At 39.5% G+C, this 26,503-nt stretch overlaps 1 protein-coding gene across 1 annotated transcript; it reads right to left on the bottom strand.

Annotated features, from left to right (window-relative positions):
- Positions 1-1,887: 1,887 nt before the first annotated feature.
- On the bottom strand, positions 1,888-25,219 carry LOC127526328 (zinc finger protein OZF-like). The gene is made up of 3 exons (XM_051921622.1): positions 25,144-25,219; positions 15,558-16,006; positions 1,888-3,147 (listed from the first exon to the last, which is right to left on the bottom strand). The coding sequence occupies exons 1-3, from the start codon at positions 25,161-25,163 to the stop codon at positions 2,384-2,386; spliced, it is 1,233 nt and encodes a 410-aa protein (XP_051777582.1). The 5' UTR covers positions 25,164-25,219; the 3' UTR covers positions 1,888-2,383.
- Between the last annotated feature and the right edge of the window lie 1,284 nt (positions 25,220-26,503).

Here is a 26,503-nt window from a genome sequence, read left to right on the forward strand (position 1 = left end):
TCGAGATGAATTCCTCCAAATTTTCTTGGCCTTTGTATGTGTAGCAAAGTGTATTCTGATTTTTAATTTGTTTGTTTGTAGCTTTTAGTTATGAATTTCCACCAAAAGTAATTGTTTGCGTGTACTTAGTTTCATACCAATGGTATTTTGTAGTACAAATGCTAATTAATTAATGCGACTCTCCACAGACAGCAGGCACCCTCAGGTGATGGTGGATGCTGTACAGGTAAGTCTGCTCTCTCCAAGCTTTTTCTAATTTTATTCTATTTGACATAAATATTATTTGGTAATTCTCAAGTGTTAAATAACTAATGTGCTCCCCTCCCACTGAGCTCTTGTATACAGTCATTGTATGTTTTATTATCAAAAGCAAAAAAATAAAAACAAAACTAAATTTAAAAAAACAGCATTTCTTCTTTTAGTGCGCTACCACAGCGTTTTAATATAATTCAGCATGGTGTACAACATGACCATAAGGATACTTTGGATTTTCATTTTACATTTTATTTATATTGTATTAACAGTTTGTGTTTGTAATGATTAGTAACTGATTTGATTTATTATTTAATAAGCATTGGCGAGAAGCTGTTTGTATGGCACCCTGTTTTTTTTTTTTTTTTTGTTATGTAGCCCCTTAAAACACAAGTTATGTGGTGGTAATAGCAATGGTGTAATATAAATTTGATTAATACAGTCAAATTTATTGTATGTGTTGTTAAAACGTTATGTAATTTCTAAGGTTTTAAATATAAAAAGTAAATGCTGGTATTTATATTAAATTATTTTATTGGTTTGGAAAGTAGCAAAAGGGGTCAGAGGTCAGAAAACACGAGAAAAGGAGGGGCGAGAAAAGAAAGGAGAGAACTGGGCTTTTGTGCTGAAAGCGAGGATTGAAACGCAGTCCATGGTAAACATCAGCGAGGAGTTTAAAAAGACGACCAGATTCCAGCACGGAATTAACAGTCGGGACAGAAAACGTGAATGTGATTGTGTTTGGACGGACTGGTCGAGAACGACCAACCAGTGAGCTAGGGAGCACTGTCTGTGAAATGCTGAACACGGAAGACGTCTGCAGACATTGGATTACATTGTCGATATTGGATATTGTTACAGCTGACCAACTATCGCTGAGAATTGATACTCGCTAGGAAAGAAACGAAAGGGGACGCACATCTGCTGGAAACCAGAAAACGAGACCCGTCTGCTCTATTACAGAATAAGAGGCAGTCAACGAGTAACGTCACAAGCACCTTCAAGTAACAGGCCTGCAACGCTCATCTGTGGTACCTTTTACCCAACTTTTGTTTGGTTCCTTTAATTTAGTTTGCCACCTTCGGTTTTATAAGGTGATTGTATTGGTTATTGACATCTTTGCATTCAAAGAAAGGACTGCTGGTTCAACACTGATATAGATTTCTTGGATTATTTAAATTTATACTTTTGTATGGATGTGTTATGTATATATGTAAATAATTTATTTAAACTAAACCATTGAACTTTGCCTTTTTATATACATAATGGCTGGCTAAGCAATAAAAGGGGAAGAAAAAAAAAAAAAAAGGAAATCACGTTTGTCAGGTGGCTATAGTATCCTTATGTGGAGTCTAGTAACGAATTGTACAATTAATGGTAGAGTTATGTAAATTACATTAGTAACACAGGTTTGTTCCTTGAAACAGTTGTGCTGAGAACACTAAGGTAAAAATTTATATTTACAGAAAGTAAAGAAGGAAAAAAAGAAGAAAACAACTCAGGTAAGAACCCTCAGTAAAAGCAGAGGGGTGCTACAGTTAGTTTTTGGAAACGTTTATTTTTTGTTATATAAAAATATAATTATATAGCTGAACTATGATTTATTATGTGAGGTTATGTATATTGTAGAAGTTCTTTTCTTATGAAATGTGTGTAATATATTGTAAATAGTTCTATATGTAATACGTATGTTATGAAAACAGAGCTAGGCGCATGGTGGAGGCTGTAGGGGCTTTGGTGAGAAGCGGTTTGTATGACGCCCTGTTCTTTATTTTGTTTCTGGAAAAGGAAAAAGGATATAAACTTCTATTTCTCCTCCATGTTGATTTGTTTTTGACACAACACTAAGTAGGATGGATTCCAGTCAGTTACATGTGCTTACTGTCCAGGCAGTAGTGAACCTCACTCTTTAGTCAGGACAGTTCAGTTGTACTTCTCTCCAGTGTGAATTCTGGTGCGTCTCTGAAGAGAACCCCTCTGACAGATATGTTTGCCACATTCCAAACAGCAATATGGCTTCTCTCAGAGATTAATTTGTCAACAATGCTTACTTTTCAAGACAGGAGTGAACCTCACTCTCGAGTTCTGAAGGGTGCTTGTTTTTCTGGACTGATTTTTGAACTGCTACCCTTTATATTCTGTTGTGAACTCTAGTGTGTCTCTGAAGATTGCTTATACATGAAAATTGTTTACCACATTCATTACAGCAATACGGCTTCTCTCCAGTGTGAACTCTCGTGTGTATCTGAAGATGGCTCATTTGTGAAAACTGTTTACCACATTCATTACAGCAATACGGCTTCTCTCTCGTGTGAACTCTAGTGTGATCCTTCAGACTGCTTATACGTGAAAACTGTTTACCACATTCATTACAGCAATACGGCTTCTCTCCGGTGTGAATTCGAGTGTGGCTCTTCAGACTGCTCATTTGTGAAAATAGTTTACCACAGTCATTACAGCAATACAGCTTCTCTCCAGTGTGAATTCGAGTGTGGCTCTTCAGATTGATTTTATGTGAAAACTGTTTACCACATTCATTACAGCAATACGGCTTCTCTCCAGTGTGAATTCGAGTGTGGCTCTTCAGACTGCTCATTTGTGAAAATTGTTTACCACAGTCATTACAGCAATACAGCTTCTCTCCAGTGTGAATTCGAGTGTGGCTCTTCAGATTGATTTTATGTGAAAACTGTTTACCACATTCATTACAGCAATACGGCTTCTCTCCCGTGTGAATTCTAGTGTGGCTCTTCAGATTGCTCATTTGTGAAAATTGTTTACCACAGTCATTACAGCAATACGGCTTCTCTCCCGTGTGAAGTCCAGTGTGGATCTGAAGAGCACTCCTGCCAGAGAATTCTTTTCCAGATTCCAAACTGCACTGATCTTTGTTTCCTGTACAAAGTTTAAAAGAAAAGGGGAAAAAAGAGCTTACTTTCAGTCTACTGCCTTTATTATTAACATTAACTCGTATTAAATACATGGCTGAAATTAGGAACAACCTTTGATAAGCATAACCAATTATAAAACTGGAAAGCACACTCAATTTGTTAATTTTACGTTTTCTATTACAACTACTTAGCAGGGCCACATGTATAAAACTTGCTTATGCTCGGCAACATGTGTAAGCCATTTCTCACACAAAAGTTCTGATTCTTAAAACTAGAACTTTGTGTTTAAATTGGCTTAAAGTTACTACAAGTTTTGAGCATTTGTAAGTCCCATACAGACTTTATTTGTGTTGGCATTTTAGCAACACCTGGTGGACAAACAAACTGAGCAGAAAATCTCATTTCATTGCACATTTCACATTCTGATGTTTGAAAGGCTACACAAGAAGTGAGTTGATATATCACAATGACATTTTGGCTCATGATGATGACTGAATTCTAAGCTGATTTAGACTCCCTACTGTCATCCTCTTTGAAGTGTGTGCTGAACATGTGCCTTCATTACAGGTCTTAACAGCTGTGGGTTATTTGGTGATGGCGGCTTTTCAGTGTGAACTGCCTGACCGGTGAGGAACCTCTGAGTCACCCTGAGCCACATCATGACATCTGTATGGGGTGGTACATTTAAGATGTTACAGAGATGCACGCAATATCCTTACTATCAGGATGTGCAAGCTGTAATCAAAATGCAATCTGCAGCAACATCTTCTGTCATCAGCAGTGGTGGTCTTCCTTGGCCTATCTGTCCCTTTGTGATTACTGAGCTCACCTGTGCATTCTTCTTGTTGATATTCCACACAGTTGATTTAGGTCATCCTAACGTTTTACTGATGTCTCTAATGGTTTTATTATTGTTTTTCAGCCTCATAATGGCTTCTTTGACTATCATTGGCACAGCTGTTGAACAATGGCCACTACAAACTCCAAAGGGCAGAAACAAGATGAGGTGTCTTAGGCAATGAAACACACCTGAGGAATCACAAACTCCTCTGACATCAATTGGCCCAAACATTACGGTGCCCTGAAATGGAGGGGGAGGGGGTCATGTAGAAAAAGTGCTGTCATTTCTACAGTGTGTGACTGAAATGTTTGCAAATCCCCTTTTAATGAAAATGTGTAACTTTAATCAAATCTAAATTTTTTTAGTCTGTTGAGAAAAGGGGTAAATGAAAGAAAAATAATACTTTGTTTCAGCCATTACAGAGAGTACTGTATAAAACACAATGCCATGCCAAGCATGAAAAAGGCACTTTCAATAATCAGAATGTGTCCTTACATTTATGCACAATTAAACCAAAACCATTTTACACCAAAATAAACATCAAAATGGCTTCATTAAATCACCAAGGAAAAGAGAGCAATGGATGAGTGACGCCTCAGTGCCCAGGCCTACAGAAGCTGCTGTGACCTCGGAGAAAAATGAGAAGCTGTTGGTATTTCAGCTCTATAGGGGAGAGGCAGGTGACACAAGGACTGGTCACCTTTGTGACACACTGGTCACCTTTATACTCACCATTATAATGTTTATGGGTATCTACTGTCAGGACTTATGTTGAGTAAACTAAAATTTGCCAGGTTTACTGTCTATTTGCTCTAATGTGTGTGTTCACGTATGGAATTATTATCTCTGTTATGGATGAAAACATCAAGCAGTCTAAGCCTGCACTCAATGAAGAGCGCTATAAACAATAAATACAACTGAACTATAACAGTAGTGTTAGACCAGTGATTCCCAATCGGTGGCTCGCATGCTTTATAAAAGGGGTTTGCAAAAAAAATATTGTAATGGCGGAATTTTAAATCCCCAACGTAAAAAATAACTAAATATTAAATGTTGGCAAATATATTCACAGTACTATTAATAATACAATAATAAAAATGGGTCAACAAATCAATTAAAATGTCAAATTCGTGAATATTACCTCAGTCACTTACGCATTGCGACGGAAGATTCCGTAAACTTGTTGAGTCGCAACAGGTAACAATATGTAACGCAATGAGACGCTACGCCACTGGCGATGCGTGTACATTCTCGTATGATCCAGAAACTTCCAATTCAGCAAACCGAGAACCCCGAATGCGCTCGAAAGAGCAAGAATAACGTCTGCCGATATAAAAACACATCAATCAGACAAGGAAGAGTAGAGTCGAATTGAATCGTACGATGCGCTTAAGAACCACGAGTGATTTTAATAAGATAAATTAGTAGTGCATAGTGTGTGTAAATAAATTACGATAAAGACTTTTTACTTAAACGTGCGCACATCAAAAGTGAATAATTATTACTCCGTAATTTTATTATGGATTGATGGTTAAAAATGGGTAGATTCATCAAATCTGACAAAAAGCTGGACGAGAAATCAATTGCTTCTACTTCAGTCCCTGATTTGGTACCAACACAGGGTGATGACACTGAAAGTTGCAGTGAGCTAACATCTCTCCAGACTGAAAGGAAGGAAAAAATAGGCAAACATAGTAGGACAAAAGAGAAGAAATGAAAATATGACAGTGACTATTTACAAATGGGTTTTTATTTTACCGGGGATGAGTCGGAACCTAAACCGCTTTGTGTAATTTGTAATGAAGTCTGACAACAGCAGTTTAAAATATCATCTTCTTCGTAAACACATAGAAACAAAACATCCAACGTACAAGGTTAAACCTTAGTTTTATTAATGTTTGTCTGTAAATGTTTTACAATTATGTTTAGGTTTTTCATTATGAATTATTTAGTATTCAAAATGGAAAATAAATTTTAATAAACAATCCAATTGTTTTATTTACTACTAGCCATGTGCGCCCAACTACGTTGCGTGTATTAAAGTTGTCTGTGAAGCGCTCCCTGTTTAAACGCGGCTGCCAGTCGTGAACTGGGCCCTTCGTCACACAGCATTATGATTTTTTATAAGGGAAACAAAATTACAAAACAAAACCATTGGACATTGATTCGATAGGAACGGCCTACTCGGAATCACTGTCCGAATAGTAATTATGTGGTGGTGGAGGAGCATTTCTGCTTCTCTCCGTTCACAGTCCGTCTCGTTTTCACGACGCTGTCGTTTCCTCTCACGATCTGTTCTCAACCTTTCTCCAATCTCGCAGGTTGCTTTGTGGCAATCCAAAGAGTAAGGAAGAACCAATGCTTCTTTCTTGAACTCCAAACGCCGATTGATGGAAAATCACAGAAGTGTGTCCGACTTACATACTCTGACTGCCGACTCCAAGAAGTGGGTGAACATTCGATTTGGACGAAGTGGTGCCAACGACGGTCGATAGAAACACAAAAAACCACAGTCTCGACAATGAAGTAGGTGTCGACGCCAGGTCTAAACACAAAGAGTGGTGTCGACAGTGTTTGTAAACAAAAGTAACAACCAAGGCAGTGTCAGAGGAACATGAATTCGCGGACAAACACAGATCAAGATCCAAATGAAGATTATATATAAAGATATCGTAATGACTACACAGGGGGTTCGCCAATTTATTCCAGTTTTTTGAAGTGGTTCACAAGGAGAAAAAGGTTGAGAATTGCTGTGTTAGGCAAATTAATCGGCCTTGAATTAAAATTGTCCAGTTTTTGCTGTTTATTGTGAAATCGGTTTGTAGTTGGTTGACTTGTCTACCGATTTCTTGATATGGAATATTTTAATCTGAGGGCACGCGCAGCACTGACAGAGAGCACAAAGTGGAAAGTGGTGTAGAAAATAACTGCTGTTTGGAAATATCTTAAAAGTACCTGAAAAGCGATAGAAATGTTATATGTGAAGTTTAAAATGAAAAATTTGTACCAACTTATTTGATGAGACACTTGTAGATGTAACACTCGATTGAGCGCATCGACTTTCAGCAATGCAGTGAGAGCAGGAAAACCACTAAGGAAACAAATGCGTCTCAGCTCTCAGTAATGGCACTGTTTGAAAAGAACCAGAAATATGATCGGGACAGGACAAAAAAAAAAAAAAAAATCAGAGTATCCCTCAAAAATAATTGCAATTTATCATTTTAGATACTGAGCCATTTTCTATAATAGAAAGTTTAGGATTCCATCATTTAAGTCCTATAACATGGATGCACGATATACACTGGTGAGAGGATGGTTTGTTTTAGACGTACACTTCGTGACATTTCATATACAGTGACATGTGAAAGTGTGGGGACTCCCCCAGATCAAAATAACTGTTACTGTGAATAGTTAAGTCAATAGAAGATGAATTGATCTCCAAAGGCCACCATTCTTTTCTGCGATTTAAACAAGATTTGTGTATTATTTTTGCTTTGTAGTATGAGAAAAGGAAGAAGTGCCCCACTAATGTATGGGCACCCCAAGTGATCAGAGGTCTCAGATAACTCTAAACCCCCACACATCCCCCCCGATGTCATAGTTTAAATTAGCTCCTTAAGGGCTTTGGCTTGTTCACAATCATCATTAGGAATGGCAACATGATGCAAATTTCAAAGCTGTGTCAATTCTCAGACTCCTCACAGCTTGTCCTAGCACTCTGAGGAATAAAATAAGTGGTGCCCACAAAGCAGGAAAAGCCTACAAGAAGACAGCAAAGAGTTTTCAAGGAGCCATTTCCTCAGTTTGTATCGTTATTAAGAAATGGCAGTTAGCCGTCTGGAAAACCAAAACAATTTTCAAGAGAACTGCTCATAAGATTGCTAGAAAGGCAATTCAAAACCCCAAAAGCTTCATGAAGGTGTTTTGTAGTCACACTCTGGAGTGGTGATGCGCTGTTCTTCTGGTGCAGTGACACCACCACAGATATGACCTTCACGAAAAAGCCATTAGAAGAAAACCTCTCCTGTGTCCTCACCATAAAATTCAGTATCAGAAGTTTGCAGATGAACATCTAAACAAGCCAGATGCATTTTGCAAACAAGTCCTGTGGACTGATGAAGTCAAAAGAGTACTTGTTGGCCACAATGTGCAAAGGTGGGTTTGGAGAAAAAAGGGGGCTGAATTCCATGACAACAGCACATCTCTGACTGTGAAGCAATGGGAGAAGATTGATCATCTTTCGGGCTTGTGTTGCAGCTGGTAGCCTGGGGGTATTTTTCAGTTTCTTAAATTGAGTGTGCGTGAGTCACCTTGACATCAGTCTAACAGCCAGAGACAGCAACAATAACATTTATTTATATAGCACATTTTCATACAAAGATGAAGACCCCATCTTCATACAGAGCAAGGAAAGGTGGACAAAAATCACAGCCGTACAAAATTATTTTCCTTTGATTAAACAGAAATTGGAAATATTACAAAAAATCTGATGAGAACAGGCCATTCAGCCCAACAACTCTTGCCAATTTGATCCACCTAACCTCTCTAAAACAACATCACTTTGAGTTTTCAAAGTTCCTAAAAGTCCTACTTTCCAACACACTACCTGGTAATGTTGTCTGTTGTTTTCTGTGTGAAGAAAAACTCTTCAATGTGTAGCGGAGCTACTGGGGAATGAAACTTCAACTCCCAGCAGTGGCTCTGATTGGTCGTCTGCTGAGGGTGCAGGGGCTGCTGGGGACAAGGAGGCAGGCGCAACATTTAAAAGGAGGCCAGTTCAGAGGACAAAAAGTCTTTTGTGTTTGGTGTCTGGAGTTGCCTATCTGTCTGCCTTCCCATTTTGCTACTTGTGTTTTCTCATTTTGTCCTGGAGATCGTCTCCTGTTTTGGGTGTATGGACTGTCTGGTGTCTTCCTGCTGCATGAGGACTGTCTGAGGATTTATTGTCATCCTGCAAAGAAAGGAGCGCTCCTGATCCCATTGACAAGTCATCATCTCATCAGGAAATACCAGTAGGACTGACCTTTACGTTCATATACAGCGTGCTGATCTCTGGACTACCTACCACCATCATTTCATTTTATCAGTTGCCGTTTACATGGACTTCATTGTGTGTGGTTTGTGTTAGTGGTTTGTTATTGTTGAATTCGTGTTTATTGTATATCACCGTAAGGGGAACTGGGGTAGGATCATTTTCATTTAATATTCTTTAATTTCTATTACCGGTTGCTTTTTTGTCTCTGCAAGGGAGTGTGTGTGAGTTGGGTGCATTCCTGGGATCCCGACTGAAAAAATAAATAAATCACCATCTTAATCAACGGTGGGAATCTTAGCTGGGTTTTTTAATCCGTTAGAGATCTTTATGTGGAATTATCCCCCAAGAAGTCTCCAACTGTGTCTTCATGTTCTTGTTGAACTCTTTTTAAAAGTAACAGCCAGGCTCCACTGCTCTAATTACTTTCATGACGTTAAACACTTCAGTCATGCCTCCTCTTAATCTCCATTTGCTTAAACTGAAAAGGTTGAACTCATTTAATCTTTTCCGATAATTCTACATCTCACCCCTAGAATTAGCTTTCCTCTGCAAATTTTCTAGCACTGCTTTGTATTTTTTGGAGACTGGAGACCTCAAAAAAATGCGGAAAAATGCTTGCTCCCTTCCTTACAGCTACTTTGTCCGGCGGTGCTTCGCATATTTAAAAGCCAAACAGCCCTATTGATTTTTGACCGTTTGCTTTTTTTTTTCTCTCTCTTGCTCTCTCTCCCTGATGCACACTCCTTTGAAGAGGAAGATGTGTTTGCATTCTTTTAATTGTGAGACGGAACTGTCATCTCTGTCTTGTCATGGAGCACAGTTTAAACTTTTGAAAAAGAGACAAATGTTTGTTGGCAGTGTTTGAATAACGTTCCTGTCTCTCTACAACCTCCTGTGTTTCTGTGCAAATCTGTGACCCAAGCATAACAATATAAAAATAACCATATAAACATATGGTTTCTACTTCGCGGATTTTCACCTTTCGCGGGGGAGTCTGGAACGCAACCCCCGCGATGGAGGAGGGATTACTGTATAGAAGATTAGTTTAAGGCATGTGATTGTAATTAACCTGTAACAATATAAATGGTCCACAGAATGGTCAAACTATTCTAAATTCAATAGCTGCTTTAGCGTTGTTACTTTCACTGCACCTTCTTCTGCTCCCGTTAGGGGTTGCCACAGTGGATCATCTTTTTCCATATTACTCTCACTGCACCACTCGGAGTATTTATAACACTGTATCTGAGTGTGAATCACAGATCTACAGCAGCTGATCGGAAAGAGAATTACCTGTATACAGCCATTCGCCATTTGAACTCTTCTCACACGGCAAACGCTTCAGAGCCTTTCCTGTTCGGACTTCGCTGTTCACAAACAGTTTCATCTCAAGAACTCTTAACGCACTCAATTAGTCTATCAAGTGCTCCTTGTAGAACTGTTTGTACTTGCAAGTTACAGTGAGGTAATTGTACTTATGATAATTATAATATTGCACAACCTGAGCCACTTTTTAAAGCGCGCATTTACATATGATGACTATATATTTTTAAGATGAAATGCAGCAAAATATATTCATTATACAGATAAAACTTTACACGGTGCCACAGCGCTAGCGAGAAGCTTGAGCTCCGTGCACGGATTGTTCCTGCATCACGCTTGTTTTAGTTTGGGAAAATGGTTCAAAGGTTTTAACAGAAAATAAGCAGGCAAGAATCAGAGAGGAAAGGTCCAATACTTCAATTGTGTTTACTTGTTCAAATATAATATCAGTTACATACAATATAATAGCAATGTACATGCAGATATATGAATTATACTATACTTACAGTAATATCAAAAGACCCAGAGCCATCATCCTAGACCAGTAGACTGAGGGAGCCCGCGTGTCAGTCTCGTCAGAGGATCAACTCGTGAGCCTGGTCCAATACCGGGCGGTGTGCACGTTCCCCATGGTTGAGCTTCCAAAGAAACTGAGGCGGAACCTTCCCTTATATACTAATTGAGTGTCCTTGCCCAAAATGGCTTACGTGTAAGCAGTGTATACAGAAGTGATCAGTTTCTGCACACATCTTCCCACGGGACAACTTATGTGTTATCTCTACTAAGCCTAAAACAACCCTTCTTAGAGACATCAAAACAACTTACAGAAAAACATCTTGCATTAATTAACCTTTCCCTAAAACATTCTGAAACCCTTTATGAGAAAGAAGTTTTTGCACATTCTTTCGCTATCATCCCAAACATTCCAATCTTTGTAGCTGGTTTTGCACTTAAGCGACCAACCCCCTCTTTCTCCTTTATTTTATCCCTTCTCCTGTTACAGAGAAAACCTTTTTATTACAGCGCTGTATTCTTGCTGTGGCTAGCGCGACACTGGAAGAATAGATGGATAGCATAATTAAACATTATAAAGATATAAAGATATTTCAATGTTCCTTAAAAGTTTTGAAGAATCTGTGTTCTAAGTAGGGAATCCATTCCCGGGCATTTTTCATTCCCGGGAATGAAACTGCTGTAATTACCGGGGAAACGGGAACGGCCAAGCTTGCATATATAGCGTGTAAAAGTGTAAAAATCGATCAAGAAATAACTTGATCGTTGTTATAGTTGAAAATAATTAAGTGGCACAGTTTTTTGGCCCACGGTGTAGTGTGCTGCCGATTAATTCAGTCAACAACAGACCAGCAGCAGTCAGTCTCCCGGCTGACTAAGCACAGTGGACTGGAAGGTGTCTGCAATCTGCAGCTCACAAATGCCAGGACGGGGCAGAGTTCATTGACGTCTGTGCTGTTGACAGCTTTGAACAGCAACTTGAAACTGCAATGTGTCAATATGTTGCATACGCATTATCTGTGCTAAGAAACTTGCCATCACAGAATAATGACAAGAAACTGGATGCATCAGTAAAAGCTGAAATGGTGTTTCAGAGCAGCAGCAAGTGCGGGCATTGTTTAGAACAAGTGTATTAGTATCTGATGACTTTGCCGCTTATTTCAGTGGAGGCAGAGCGTGCTTTCTCAGCAGCTGGTGTACTCTGCACGAAGGTGCGCTCTCGCCTGGACGACCGCACGCTCGACACGTTGTGCTTTCTACACTCTTATTACCACAACTAACTAGATACGTGTACTTATATGACAGCATGAACTGCTTGTAGTTAAGGTTAGTCTTTTATTGGTGGCAACATATTGCAGTAGTTTTATTAAAAATAAGTGTCGCTAATTCTAAAACCGTTCACATGTGAGATGTCCGTGCACTGTGTGACATGCGGGATTCCCGAGTTCCTGGGAATGGATAAACCTGTCCGGGAATGGATTCTCTAGTTCTAAGCTTACAGATGGCTTAACATCTATTACAGAGCCGATTGTGGGGCGATTGGGTATTTAGAGTAAGAAAAAGACGGACAGGAATTGGTGGTTAGTACGGTTGAAAAAGACAGTACTTCTGTAATAAAGCATTTCATCAAAGGTCACACATGGCGCAGCAAGCATCTTGCGTAAGCCATGAACAATCACTGTGCCACCGTGTTCCCATGATTAGTAACTCCTATCATCATGAAAATGATATCACGGATACTTCTCAGTATTTTAATTTTTCAGAGAGCTGTAATATTACGAATGTAATTGATTCTGTGTCCTGTTGGAGGAAGAGCACGCAGTGATTCAGGCACAGAGCACATAGAAGATCAAATACAAAACAAAGCACTTAACGCTCTACTTTAATTTACTAGTTTCTCAAATCCCATTGTAACTAAACGATTTTAAGATTGAGTTTATGATGTTCTACTTTAATGACAAAATAAACTACATGATTAAAGTGGAAATTTCGAGATTAAAGTTGACATTTCGTGCTTTTTTCACACTGTCTTTTTTTTTTCCCACTGTACCCTAATAAGCTTTCATATGACACTCAGAAGGTGGGATACGACTCGCTTTTCACGGTGACTTTGATATCTGACAACTTTTTTTATTTCGGGCACTGTGCGACTCTGTGAACTTGAGCTTCCGAGTTTCTCCGACACGGTATGTCACTCAATCAACTTCCTTTTGTTGTTTATACCACTGTTTAAACCAACAAATAGTACGTTTTTCTTTGCCTCCACTTGATATTCGCTGAAATTTTTCTATTTTTCCCTCGTACTTTTGCTATTGCCTTTTCACAGAACACTGAGCTTAAGGACTATTTATATTGATTTCCATATTCAAAGAGGCGTAATTCTGGGAGGAGTTGGGGTGGGGCAGCAGGCGCGTGCACGTGCGTTAATTTCCATGCTGGCCAGGATTTATGTAGCGGAAGAACATGGAAGTTGGCGACCGCACTGATTTATGCATCTGGATCTTTTTGTTTGTAAGTACATTTCCGCCTTTTGTGCTTATGTCATGTTATAGTGCGAATTCTACGCACTAAAAAATTAAACGAACACTTTGAAAACCCATCAGCACTCAATGGGGAAAAAAAATCCTGCTGGCTATCCCTACTGCTATGGCCTGATATGGTAATGTGTTACGAACGAAAGGATGGCAGCCACATTGTTTGATGGAAATGAAAATGATCAACCTACAGAGGGCTGAATTCAAAGACACCCCGAAAATCAAAGGGAATAAATGATGCAGTAGGCAGGCAAGTCCATTCGGCCAAAATTTACTTGCAGCAACTCCAAATCATATTCAGTAGTTTGTATGGCACCCATGTGCTTGTATGCATGCCTGACAACATTCTAATAAAAAGACGGATGGTGTCCTGGGGGATCTCCTCCCAAATCTGGACCAGGGCATCACTGAGCTCCTGGACAGTCTGAGGTGTCGGATGGACCGAAACATAATGTCCCACCCAGAGATGTTCTATTGGATTGAGGTCAGGTGAGTGAGTGTGGGGGCCAGTCAATGGTATTAATTCCTTCATCCTCCAGGAACTGCCTTCATACTCTTGCAGACACATGAGGCCGGGAATTGTCGTGCACCAGGAGGAACCCAGGAGCCACTGCACCAGCATAGGGTTTGACAAAGGGTGGGCCAAGAATTTCATCCAGATACCTAATGGTAGTCAAGGTGCCATTGTCTGGCCTGTAGTGGTCTGTGCATCCCTCCATCAATATGCCCCCCCCCCCCCAGCTATACCATCCCTGACTGACCCACCACCAAATCGGTCATGCTGAGCAATGTTACAGGCAGCATAACGTTGTCCACGACTTCTCCAGACCCTTTCACGTCTGTCACATGTGCTCAGGGTGAACCTGCTCTCATCTGTGAAAAGCACAGGGTGCCAGTAGTGGAATTGCCAATCCTAGTGTTCTATGGCAATGCCAATCAAGCTTGACAGTGCCCACTAGAGGACGTCGAACCCTCATGTAGTCTGTTTCTGATGGTTTGGTCAAAGACATTCACACCAGTGGCTTGCCTGCTGGAGATCATTTTGTAGGCTCTGGCAGTGCTCATCCTGTTCCTCCTTGCCCAAAGGAGCAGATACCAGTGGGTACTGCTGATGGGTTAAGGACCTTCTACAGGGGGCCCTGTCCAGCTCTTCTAGAGTAACTCCCTGTATCCTGGAATCTCCTCCACACCCTGTGCTGGGAGACACAGCAAACTTTCTGGCAATAACACGTGGTATTGATGTGTCTGCCAATCCAGGAGAAGTTGGACTACCTGTGCCATTTCTGTTTGGTCCAGGTATCACCTCATGTAACCAGAAGTGACACTGACTGCAGCCAAATGCAAAAACTAGTGGAAAAAAAAAAAGATGGAGTGAAAAATGGAAGGACAACATGAAGGAAACCAGTATAATCTAACAAAAGCATCACTGCACATCTCAAACTTGTAAAAGATCACCACAATGTTCCAGAGCAAACAATGTTCTGTAGACGAATCAGGAAAAAGTTGAACTCATTTGTCAAAACATGTGACACCATGTTTGGAGGTAAGAGACAACAGCACATTGATACTAAAGCATCAAGGTGAAGGGAGCATCATGGGTTGGCGGAGAGGTGCAAACGGATCTAAGACGCGATTTAAGGTGGGACGGATTTACGAGTTTTTTCGTAGGCTCTGGTAATTCTAGTGTTAAAATTCAAGGCTGACCACCAGCCACGTGAAGTTTGGTGGAGGCCATTTCTATTAAAGAAGGGTCAACCAGTCTGTAAAGACAGGAGGGTCACAGAGCGGACTGTGAATGTTAAAATGATGTGTTCAGGACTGACAAGAAGTCCTCCAATTGTTTGTGGGTTATTAGCTTTGGTTGTCTGTATTTGGAGCATAGATGAAGATCAGACCTCATTGTTAAGATGAATTAAAGCAGACATCCAGGGAATTCCAAAAGGTTCACAACCTTCTTTTGCAGCTGTATATTTGTATTGCACTCTTTACCAAGGACATGTTTAGGACTTTTGCATGAAAAATTGCAAACCTTACATAAATATTGATGAAATCTCAAACAACATTTAAGCACACAATAAAACACAGTATTTCTCATAAAAACAGCAAGACTAGACCTATCAAGCCCATAAACTCCAACTCTAAAACTTGCCCATTTTTTATTTTGCACTTACTTTTTCCAGACTGCTTTGTAGATGGTGGCCGATTTTCTTGAGCTCTAACAGATGTACTTTTCTTACTCCTCTTTGGTTTAGACTGTAATGATTCAGTCTTCACATTGACAGAAGGCTCTGGAGATGAACAGTGTCTGCTTTGAGAAGAGTCTAACCAGGTTACCACTCCATCTTGACACCCATCATGAAGGTTGTCTTCTTTTACACTGTCCAGATTTGTATGGTTAATTGTCTCAATGCTGACAGACTTCTCTTCAGCTTCATCTTTAATTCCCACTGTCTGTAGTTCACTGCTCACCTCCTTAATGCTCAGACTTTCCTGTTTAAGGTAGATGGACTCCAACTCACAGTCCTCCTCCTTAATATCCATGATATTTGTGTCCACATCACAGCTCTCCAGTTTCACATCCATTGAGATGTTCCAGTAAACATCAGCGTCTTCTTTTTCTCTGTAAAAAGAACAGGAAGTAACTTCATTAAAACTTCATCACTTAGCTCTGAAGTCACTTGAATGTCATTTCATAACACCCTCTCTGTTAAGGTTTATATAAAGACCAGTAACGGCGTACTGCACGATAATGTGCAGTGAATACACTTGACTTGTGCATTCCTAGTTTTCTTACTCTTCCTCTGTCTGTTTAGCATTCGCTTGCTCAGAGGTTGATGCGCTTGCTGCTCTCTGAGCAGTTCTTCTTTTTTCTACCCTAGCGGCCCGCTGCTTCTCTTTTATCTTTTCACGTTAAAACTGATTAAGTTAGTTTTTATGTTGCAATTACTTAGTACATTTACTTTAATTTTTCACTTAAGCTGGCACTTAAGTCTTCAATCTGCCTCAAGAATAAATTACCGAATGTGGTAGGGAATGATAACGGCGCCCATACGCATGCACCGCACGGCCGCCCTGCTGCATGCTGCCGAGAGTTTATTCTACAATAAAAAAATAAAAAGAGTAATAAAAATTATCACCTCGAAAGCGGACAGTAGACGTCACGTAGTATATGTGTACCAAATTTCAAGTCAATAGGTGAAACGGTTTGCAAGCTACAGGTGATTTAAAATCCTGGACAGACAAACGAACAGCCACGGTAGCGTATTAAATAAGAAGATTGACCGTTCGTAGCATGCCGACAGTAACACATTACTTTTTATTTCAAATTATCAGTGGATGGAAGGTCCAACAGGCTGAAACGAGAAGAATAATCTACTATGGGTAACCCTAAGAGGAGAAACCAGGTAAGTAGCAACCAATTACTAACCTTCATGAATATTCTACTCAAAGAGGATCTTAATAACAGGAGAGAGGTCAGGTGGTATGTAGGGATGACCATTATTTACCAACTCAGTACCAATACTGCGGTCTGAAAGCTGGTATTGATACCAAAGTCAAAAGAGTCAGTATCGATCTAACACTACCTTGGTAAAGCAAAGTTAGATTTATAAATACATCTTTAGAACATGGGAGAATAAATATTATTATTAATAATAATAATAATAATAAAGGCAGAAACAGGGCACACATGAAAACTGCACATGGGAAGTAAACAGGCTGAGGTTTAAACTCGCACTACTGAAGCTGTGCAACATTAACACAGACTTCAAATTGTTAATAACAACTTCTTTAATACTCATTATCAGGCATTACCAGTTGAACTTTAGCACCAAAAGATATAAAATTGTGCAGTACGGTGGTATAGGATTAGGGAGAGAAACAAAAATCCAATCCCACTCAATGCATGGAAATGTATGCTGTTTAAACTGGATTACGCAGTTTACAAAAACCATACATTGGCTCTAGAAGACCCCCGTGACCCTGTAGTTAGGATATAGTGGGTTATATACTGGGTGGATGGATGGATGGATAGATGGATAAACCGTATGGAGGCTTCATCAGGTATTCAGAGCCTTTCATTTTCTGTACACTTGATTGTGTTGCAGGTTTAATTTTAAATGGATACATTTTACACTTTTGCCTATTAATTTACACTTAATAACCCATAATGACAACATGAAAATACATTTTCAGAAAAGTCTCAAAACTGTATTCTCTCATTTCAACAGTAGAAGTATTCAAACACTTTGCTGTAGCTCTTCAGATAGTGCTGCTGCTTTGCAGTAAGGAGACTGTGGAAGGTTGTGGGTTCGCTTCCCGGTTCCTCCCTGTGTGGATAGCGCTTTGAGTACTGAGAAAAGCGCTATATAAATGTAATGAATTATTATTATTATTATCCTATTTGTTTTCATTCTTCTTGAGATGTGTCTAGAACCTCATTGGAGACCACCTGTGACAAACTGACTTGATTTGACATTGTTTAAAAAAAGCACGTGTACCTGTGTATGTAAGGCCCCACGATTCAAACTGCATGCCATAATGAAACCTAAGCGAAGATGTCCAAGAAACTCTCTGTAGACCACAGCAATCAAATTGTGGTCAGGCATAGATAAAGAAAAGGGCATAAAAAACATTTCTAAAGCTGTTGGCATTTCCAGGAATACTCTGGCCTCCAATAATTGTGAAATGAAAGAAGATTGGCACCACCAGGATTTCACCTAAAATGTGCAGTCCAGCCAAACAGAGGAACACTCCAAGATAGGCATTGGTGAAGAAGGTGATCAAACACCTAATGGTTGCTGTAACAGAGCATCAGAAGTTGGGAGAACCAATTAGAAGAACGATCATCTTGGCAGTAATCAATCAATCAGGCATTTATGGTACAGTGGCTAGATGGAAGTCACTATTGAGTAAAAGGCACAACACGGACCACTTGGAGTTTGCCAACAAACATTTAAAGGACTCTGAGAGCAAGAGGAAAAAGATTCTCTGGTTGTATGAGACAGAATTTGAACTATTTGGGCAAAACTCCAAGCACTGTCTCTGGCAAAAATCAGGCACTGCTCATCATCTGCCTAATATCATCCCTTCATTGAAGCATGGTGGTGGCAGCATCATGCTATGGGGTGCTCCTCAGCAGCAGGGATGGAAAAAGTGGTCAGAACTGAGGAAAGAATGAATGCAGTCAAATACAGAGAGAACCTTGAGCAAAACCTGCTCTAGAGTACACACAGCCCCAGGCCGAGGAGATGGCTTTCCTTTCAGTATGATAATGACACAAAGTATACCACCAAGTCAATGATACGCTGGCTTTGGGGGAAGTTTGAGTGTCCAAGAGTGGTCCGGCTAAACACCACACTTAAACCCCATAGAACAGCTGTGGAGAGACCTGGCAGATTTGCAGATGCTTCCCATACAATCTAACAGAGCTTGTGAAGATCTCATGTCAGGTCAGGCTGGGGAGCATGCACTGGTACAGCGTGTTGCCACACCCACCACATGACAAAACAGCTCGCGATCCTTATTGGCAACCCCCATTCAGTCCAGTCCTGCAATTGGTCCTCCATCTTGCAGGAAAAACTTGGGAGTTGGCGGCAGGATTGGAACGTCAATCACCATAAAATAACTTCACACAGCTCAAAAAATGGAAGACAGATCTGCCAAGAAGAATTTAATAAACTGCCTAAATCCTGGTGTTCTCAGCTTATAGAGACTTACTTAGGAAGACTCAAAGCTGGAACTGTTGCCAAGGGGGCTTCTGCAAAGTACAGAAGTAAGAGTCCGAGTACATATATGAATGAGAGGTTCAGTTTTTTGATTTGCATTACATTTGCAAACCTTTCAGAAGACATTTATTCACTTTGTCATTACTTGTTATTGAGTGTATATTGTTGGGTAAAACTGGCAAATTTAAAATTAAATCAACTTTCTGCACACTTTGTGCTGTGGATGGATGACCTTTGCCAGTTATTAACATCTACAGGAAAATTAGAAAAATTACCGTGAGGAACTACACTTATCTCCCACTCTATACATTTGTATTCGTTCTCATCTCATATTCTGTCCACCACAGTCACAGACTCAAGTTCTGCTCAGTTTGTTTTCTCATTTACTTATCAGAATTGTAAAGTTCTGTCTGATGACATTGTGATCTGTAGCGATAGTAGGGAACAGGTTGAGGAGACCCTGGAAAGGTGGACATCTCCTCTAGAGAGGAAAGGAATGAGGGTAAGTAGGAACAAGACAGAAAATGTGTGTGTGAATGAGAGGTAGGTCAGTGGAATAGTGAGGATGCAAGGAGTAGAGTTGGCAAAGGTGGATGAGTTGAAATACTTAGGATCAACAGTACAGAGTAACAGGGCTTGTGGAAGAGAGGTGAAAAAGAGAGTGCAGGCAAGTTGAAATGGGTGGAGAAGAGTGTCAGGAGTGATTTGTGACAGATGAATATCAGCAAGAGTGAAAGGCACTGACCAGAAAGAAGGAGACAGCATCTTTAACTCTGCCACCTCCAGGTCTAAGATTTACATTGGGTGTGACGAGGATGGACAGGATTAGAAATGAGGATATTAGAGGATCAGCTCAGGTTGGGAGACAGAGAGGAGAGATTGCGCTGGTTTGGTGCAGAGGAGAGATGCTGGGAATATTGGGAGAACAATGATCAGGATAGAGCTGGCAGGCAGGAGGAAAAGAGGAAGGCTTAAGAGAAGGTTTATGGATGTGGTGAGAGAGAACATGAAGGTTATGAGTGTGACAGAGGAAGAAGACAGAAAGAGATGGAAAAAGATGATCCACTGTGGCAACCCCTAACGGGAGCACCCGAAAGAAGACTTATCAGAAATGTAAAGTAGTAATGGGCAGAGGGAAGCCTCAAGAAGCATCGAAACATTTGAAGCAACTGCGTTGGAAATCATGTTGAAGCATTTAACACTCACCTCCCTAGTGACATCTCCTGGCCATTTGCATTAACATTACACAAACTGATGATTAAGTTCAATGACATCTATTTAAACTTTTACTACTTTTAGTTTTCAATTGCTAAAGGCTGGCAATGAAGAGAATGGTACAAGAAGAGTCTGAAATTTCTAGAGCTGAAAATGTATAGGAAATATGAGATAAGCATTCAGCTTTTGGTAGTAAGAATCTGCCATGAATGGTCAGATCTCTAGCCAGCCATGAGTTAATTGTTTTCTTAATGGAGTAACAACTGGATTAAGGTTTAGCACACTGTTTTCACTTCTTGTTGTTGTTTTGTTGATTTTAATTTCCAAGTAAGTAAATGTGTTTCAAAAGGGAAATTTAATTGCTTTTACAAAAAAAACAAAATAATTAAATTTAAAATTTTTGTAGGGTTTCCCTAAATTCATAAATACATTTTTGTCAAAAGATATTCATGTCTTATTGCATCAAATACCCTTTGAAAATCCAGAAATAGAATCACTGAGTCTCCACAAAGCAATTCATTATATTCAGTCAAGTCTAAAAATCAAACAGAAATTATTAGAAATATAACCATCTTTAACATAACTTGACTGACATTCGTCAACAAGGTCATTTATCCCACATTTCAGTCTTTTAGCGAATACCAAGGCTAGTATCTTGTAATCATTGTTACAAAGCGTTACAGGATGCCAATTATCCAAAAGTAGAATATCTTTATTAGGCTTAGGAATTAAGGTAATGATGCCTTGTCTCACTGAATTAGGTCATTCTCTCATTTCAAAGCCTTTGAAAAAGTTGCACGTAAAAATATGAAATGTGACCTACGTTCCCAAGTGATTTATTATCTTTTACATTTTTTGATGGCCTATTTCATTTATACTTATATGCTGGGACCCAAATATTTCAATGGCCTTGTCAAGATTACTATTTAATATATAAAGTTCTTTGTAAAAAAATTGGTTGTAAATTCTTCACTTAATGTAGGATTCTCACAAAGGACACCTTCAATTATGAGCTTTCAAAGCATGTTGATTTTACCCCTCTATCTTCTAGACTTCACAAAAAAAAAAGATTTTTTTTCTCCTTTTTCCAACCACTGTCTTATTGATCTCACAAAAGCCCCCCTTTGCTTGGTAAACATTTAAGTTATTAGCTTCTCTGTATCCAACTACATGTATATACACCTGCACACTTTTTTTGAGATTTACATAGTTTGTTTTTTTTTTAAATTAAGCTATATTTCAGACAGGACCACTACCAGTCAAAAGGTAAGCAGTAAACTGTCAGAGGTTTACATTTCAAGTTTAGGTTAGCAACAACTTAAAAAGGGAATTTCAGGGAAAACTAATAGGTTACAACCTACAGATGTTCTGCAGCAATTCAAGTAAATGAAGCCTTGAAATTTGAAGCATACAATTTGCACAGGTGTCCCAACTTGTGTTGATTACTTACAAACCATCTGTCTGCATTAAAGCAGAGTTGGACCAGACTGTGTTACTACACACCCTGAAGTACCACCTGGACAATATTCCAGTGATAATGGCAAGAAAATGGCAATTAACAAATCAAATGAGGCAGGACATCATTTCCATTAGATGTGTAGGCCTTTTCATTTAGAGCAGTGTATAAAGTATGAGAAGGTCTGTGATACGGTTTGCAAATTTGCAGATGGAGATCCACAAGGGAAGAAAATGAATCACATATCATAAAGTAGTTTTTAATCCTGAGCTTGCACCCCTGTCAGGGGCCTTCACCAGAGTATAATGCTTAGACTTGCAAGAATCAAAGGCAAAATATAGAAAAATTGACTTGGAGGTGTGGCGGATGGGATTTGGGCTAAGTCAGTGTGATCGGGGGGTGGGTTGTAAAGTTTTATGTATTATGAACATGTTCTTCTTAAGTTTGCATATGCTGGGTTTATGTCCAAATGTCTGTTGATGGCGTTGTCGTTTGCAAGATTCGACCAGCTCTCTGGCACTTTTAGTACTGGCCTTAAATCTTACTTGTACATTGTCCCAGTTAAATGTATGTCCTGTCGATTTAGTATGTGCATAGATCAATGATAGTGCGTCCTTTCTTCTGACGGCGCTGCGATGTTCATGTATACATGAACCTGGCCAAGTCAGGTATCAGAATAGCACACAAACCCACGAACAATCTGCTCACGGTCCTCTTTAATGCTAAAAACAAGAAATCGACAGCAGAATGACGAAACATGGTTTATAGAATTCCATGCAGTTCTTGCCCAGCGATATACATAGGTCAAACTTCAAAAAGAATCGCACTGTGACAATGTACAAGTAAGATTTAAGGCCAGTACTAAAAGTGCCAGAGAGCTAGCCGAATCTTGACTATCAAACGAAAATGCCATTAACAGACATTTGGACATAAACCCTGAATATGCAAACTTAAGAACATGTTCATAATAAATAAAACTTTACAACCAATATGTGCGTATATATATATATATATATATATAGATATGTATGTGTGTATATGTATATATGTATGTACTGTATGTGTATCATGACTTACAAACCAGAGCGCACATTAAGATCTCAAGATGCTGGTCTGCTTATGGTTCCAAGGATTAATAAAATAACAATGGGAGGTCGAGCTTTTAGTTACAGGGCCCCTAGACTGTGGAATGGTCTGCCTGCTACTATAAGAGATGCCCCTTCGTCTCAGCTTTTAAATCCCGGCTGAAGACTCACTACTTCAGTTTAGCATATCCTGACTAGAGCTGCTGATTAACTGTACAGACTGCATCTCTGTTGTTAGTCATTAGCACTAAAACAGAAGTAACATGATAGTTAGAATCGGATACTAACCCTCACCTATTCTGTTTCTCTTCTCGGTACTCAAATGTGGCACTTGGTGCCACGGCCCACCCACCAAGTTGTTTTGCCTGCCTAAGGTAAAGTCATTCCTGATGAAGGATGGCAGGAATTGTGGGAAAGAGGGGTCCTTTCATTGGATTGGCTGGCCCAACACTGTCTCAGCTGTGGAATGGCCAAATGGGGGAGGCAGCTTGATGGATGAGGTCTCCAGGAGTCTAAAATTATCCAAATCTTATTATGTGATATCATCTACTGTTAAATTCTGCTCCGTACTTCTAAAAAAATTTTCATTTTTTATTGAGGATTTGTTCTGTTCTGTGTATTGTATTGACCCCCTTCTTTTGACACCCACTGCACGCTCAACCTACCTGGAAAGGGGTCTCTTTGAACTGCCTTTCCAAGGTTTCTTCTATTTTTTCCCTACAAGGATTTTGTTTTTTTGGGAGTTTTTCCTTGTCTTCTTAGAGAGTCAAGGCTGGGGGGCTGTCAAGAGGCAGGACCTGTTAAAGCCCATTGAGACACTTCCTGTGTGATTTTGGGCTATACAAAAATAAACTGTATTGTATTGTAATTAAATAATTGTAATAAGTTCACTTTTCAAAGCTGCTATATACAATTACATTTTAATAATATAGCCATTAACTCAGTTAATAACTCTGTAACTACAATACAAGATATACTGTGTATATGTATTTTTTTAAGATTTGGTATACTGTATTAATCCCCGAGGTGATATTGTCTTTTCACATAACTTTTATAGGACAGAGTGCGGGGTCGGCCATTGTACAGCAAGAGATCCTGAAAAAACTTTCAGGTTAAGGGCCTTGCTCAAGGGTCCTTCTAGCAGTAAAGAGATTTGAATCTGCATCCTACCCAATACTAGCACATGTAAGAGATGGATACCATCATATGCAGAATAAAGTGGGTATGAACCAATCTATTATTAAATCAACTCAACTACACCCATAGGTTTGTAATCTCAACAAAAACAAACTATTTACTAAATCAACTGCTCTGATAAGAATTCTTAACTTAATCTAAGTTTGATATTCAATTTTCTGTGTGTAACTTTTTCCAGTTTTATCCTGTGTATTAAAACCTAAGAACCGTAGGCCTTATATTGGTTATATCAATTGTCATGTTATGTATTCTTGGAAGGTGTAGATTTTTTTTTTTAATAAAAAGTAAACGATCCTACACTACATGTCTCGCACAAATACTCATTCAGTTGGAAGAATTCAAATACACCCGAGCTTGTAACTCAATGGAAAATGAGGTCTAAACTTCATAGGAATAAAATGTAATTGTCTCTCTTAAGAGATGTTTGGGTGTTTGCGGGATTTATTAAAAAATAATTTATCGTAAAACCGCTTGCCAGGTAATCGGTTGAGTATTAGTGCCGTTTTAAACGGAAACACAAGGAGGTTCAAGTTGGCTAATTGTTCTCATTTTCAGTCCCACCTTAAATCGTGGTACCCCAAACGGCTTTTTTGGCCATATTTGCTCTCAGATACTGATCGGAGGAGGAGGTTGTGTGTGCGCTTTCTCTTATCTGATGGAGTTTTAGGACACAATGGCTGTACTGCTGCACTGCTCTCACGAGTTATGTTTAATTTAACCGTGTGTTGCGGTGGGCGTTTTACTCACATCTCTTTAAAAAAAGCGTACTTTGACTATGAAATTGCCTTCTCCTCAAGCTCAAAGAATTCTTGGATCCCACGGAACACAGACAGAAGATACGGCTAAGGATGGCGAAGTTCCTCGGTGGTTTAAAGTAGAATCAAGTCTCGACAACACGAAGCGACGCGAGCCATATACAGAAAACAATGAATGGCGAGTACCGAAGGACACACAGAAATGCAGTCGAGAACAATCTGTAACACTCCGTAGCGTAGCGTGCAGTAACTCGGAGTGAAGTTGAAAGATTGAAACAAAATTCACATCAGAAAAGTCAAGACTCCAAACTCGAACCACTTACCTTCTGCCTCTGGGTGACATGATGCTTTTTTAAAAGTCTGCTCACTCAACCGTCTCGTTCTACTTCTCCAGTTTAGTTCTCACAAGTAAAATACACGAAACGCACGCGCTCTCCAGTTTTGTTTTCCTCACTATTGATGACGTCACATTGCCTGCAGATTACGCGCGCGCCAAGGGTATCGCGGATTGGTGGAGGTGTAGCTGCGATTCTTGAGAGACGGCCTACCAAGAATTACCATAGAGATTTCTGTTCGAATCCAGCTCATGGCACATCGCTGAATGGAAGAATATACAGTATCTCTAAAATATATATTTTTTAAACTTTCTCTTCGACGAACGGTGCTTTGAATTCTACTTTGCAGATTTAGTTATTTTTATTTTTTGATTAAACAAAAACTGTTTAATGAATGATTTATTTGTTAAGGAACACATGGACAACAAGCATAGTTAAAATCACAATTAAACAAACTGCCTGCAAATTCTATTGAATCATAATTATAACAAATAATAACGCATTTCACTTACTTATAGAGCACCTTTACCATGGTCTCAGACGGCCGCAAAGATAATCAAGAGGGGTACAATAAAAATGAAAGCACAATAAGAATGAATAAATAATAGTTCACAGCCTTGTGTTTGTATGTATGTATAAAATTTGGGAAGTAATATATTCTAGTTGATGCTGACATTTAATTAATTTGAAGCAGGTAAAAATAAATATTTGGAAATATTGCGAAGAGAAATGTTTATATATTATAGTAAACAGCACACACACCTTATCAAATAAAAGAAAACTAATCAATGGTTTTATTCACTTTCCTTACTTCAGCAAGCCGAAAAACAAAACGAAGTCAGGACAAAAGAAACAGCAAAAAAACACACCACACTAAAAACCCAACCCACATAAAAACACCCCACCTTTCCAGCACCCCAGAGGCTGTTTTATTAAGAGTGGCAGTTGTGTCTTAATTATTTGCCCCTCGGAGACGCAAACGCACCCGCCGCCGTCGTGGGAAAAGAGCCGGGATTGCTGTTAAACAACGGCGACTCAAGTCCCAGAGCTTTGTTTCCCGATGCCTGCGAGTCGTTTATGACCCATCTTCTCCTGCTCAGGACTCCATCACTGGTTCATGGGCGCTGGACACCGGATTTAATTTCTCCATTTCAAGACAGCATCACTTTTCCTCGGCCATGCAATCGAGTAGTAAACACTGCTAATCTTCACACGCTCACCCGTGCTCATCCTGCAGCGAGCTCTTCATCTATCAGGGCTGCTCTCTTGAACGTGAGATCAGTGTCTAATAAAACTTTTATTCTGCAAGACTTTATTACCTCAAATAATCTGGATTTCTTCTTCATCA

The sequence above is a fragment of the Erpetoichthys calabaricus genome (assembly GCF_900747795.2).
Source record: "Erpetoichthys calabaricus chromosome 1 unlocalized genomic scaffold, fErpCal1.3 SUPER_1_unloc_10, whole genome shotgun sequence".
In the NCBI taxonomy this organism is placed as follows: Eukaryota; Metazoa; Chordata; class Cladistia; order Polypteriformes; family Polypteridae; genus Erpetoichthys; species Erpetoichthys calabaricus.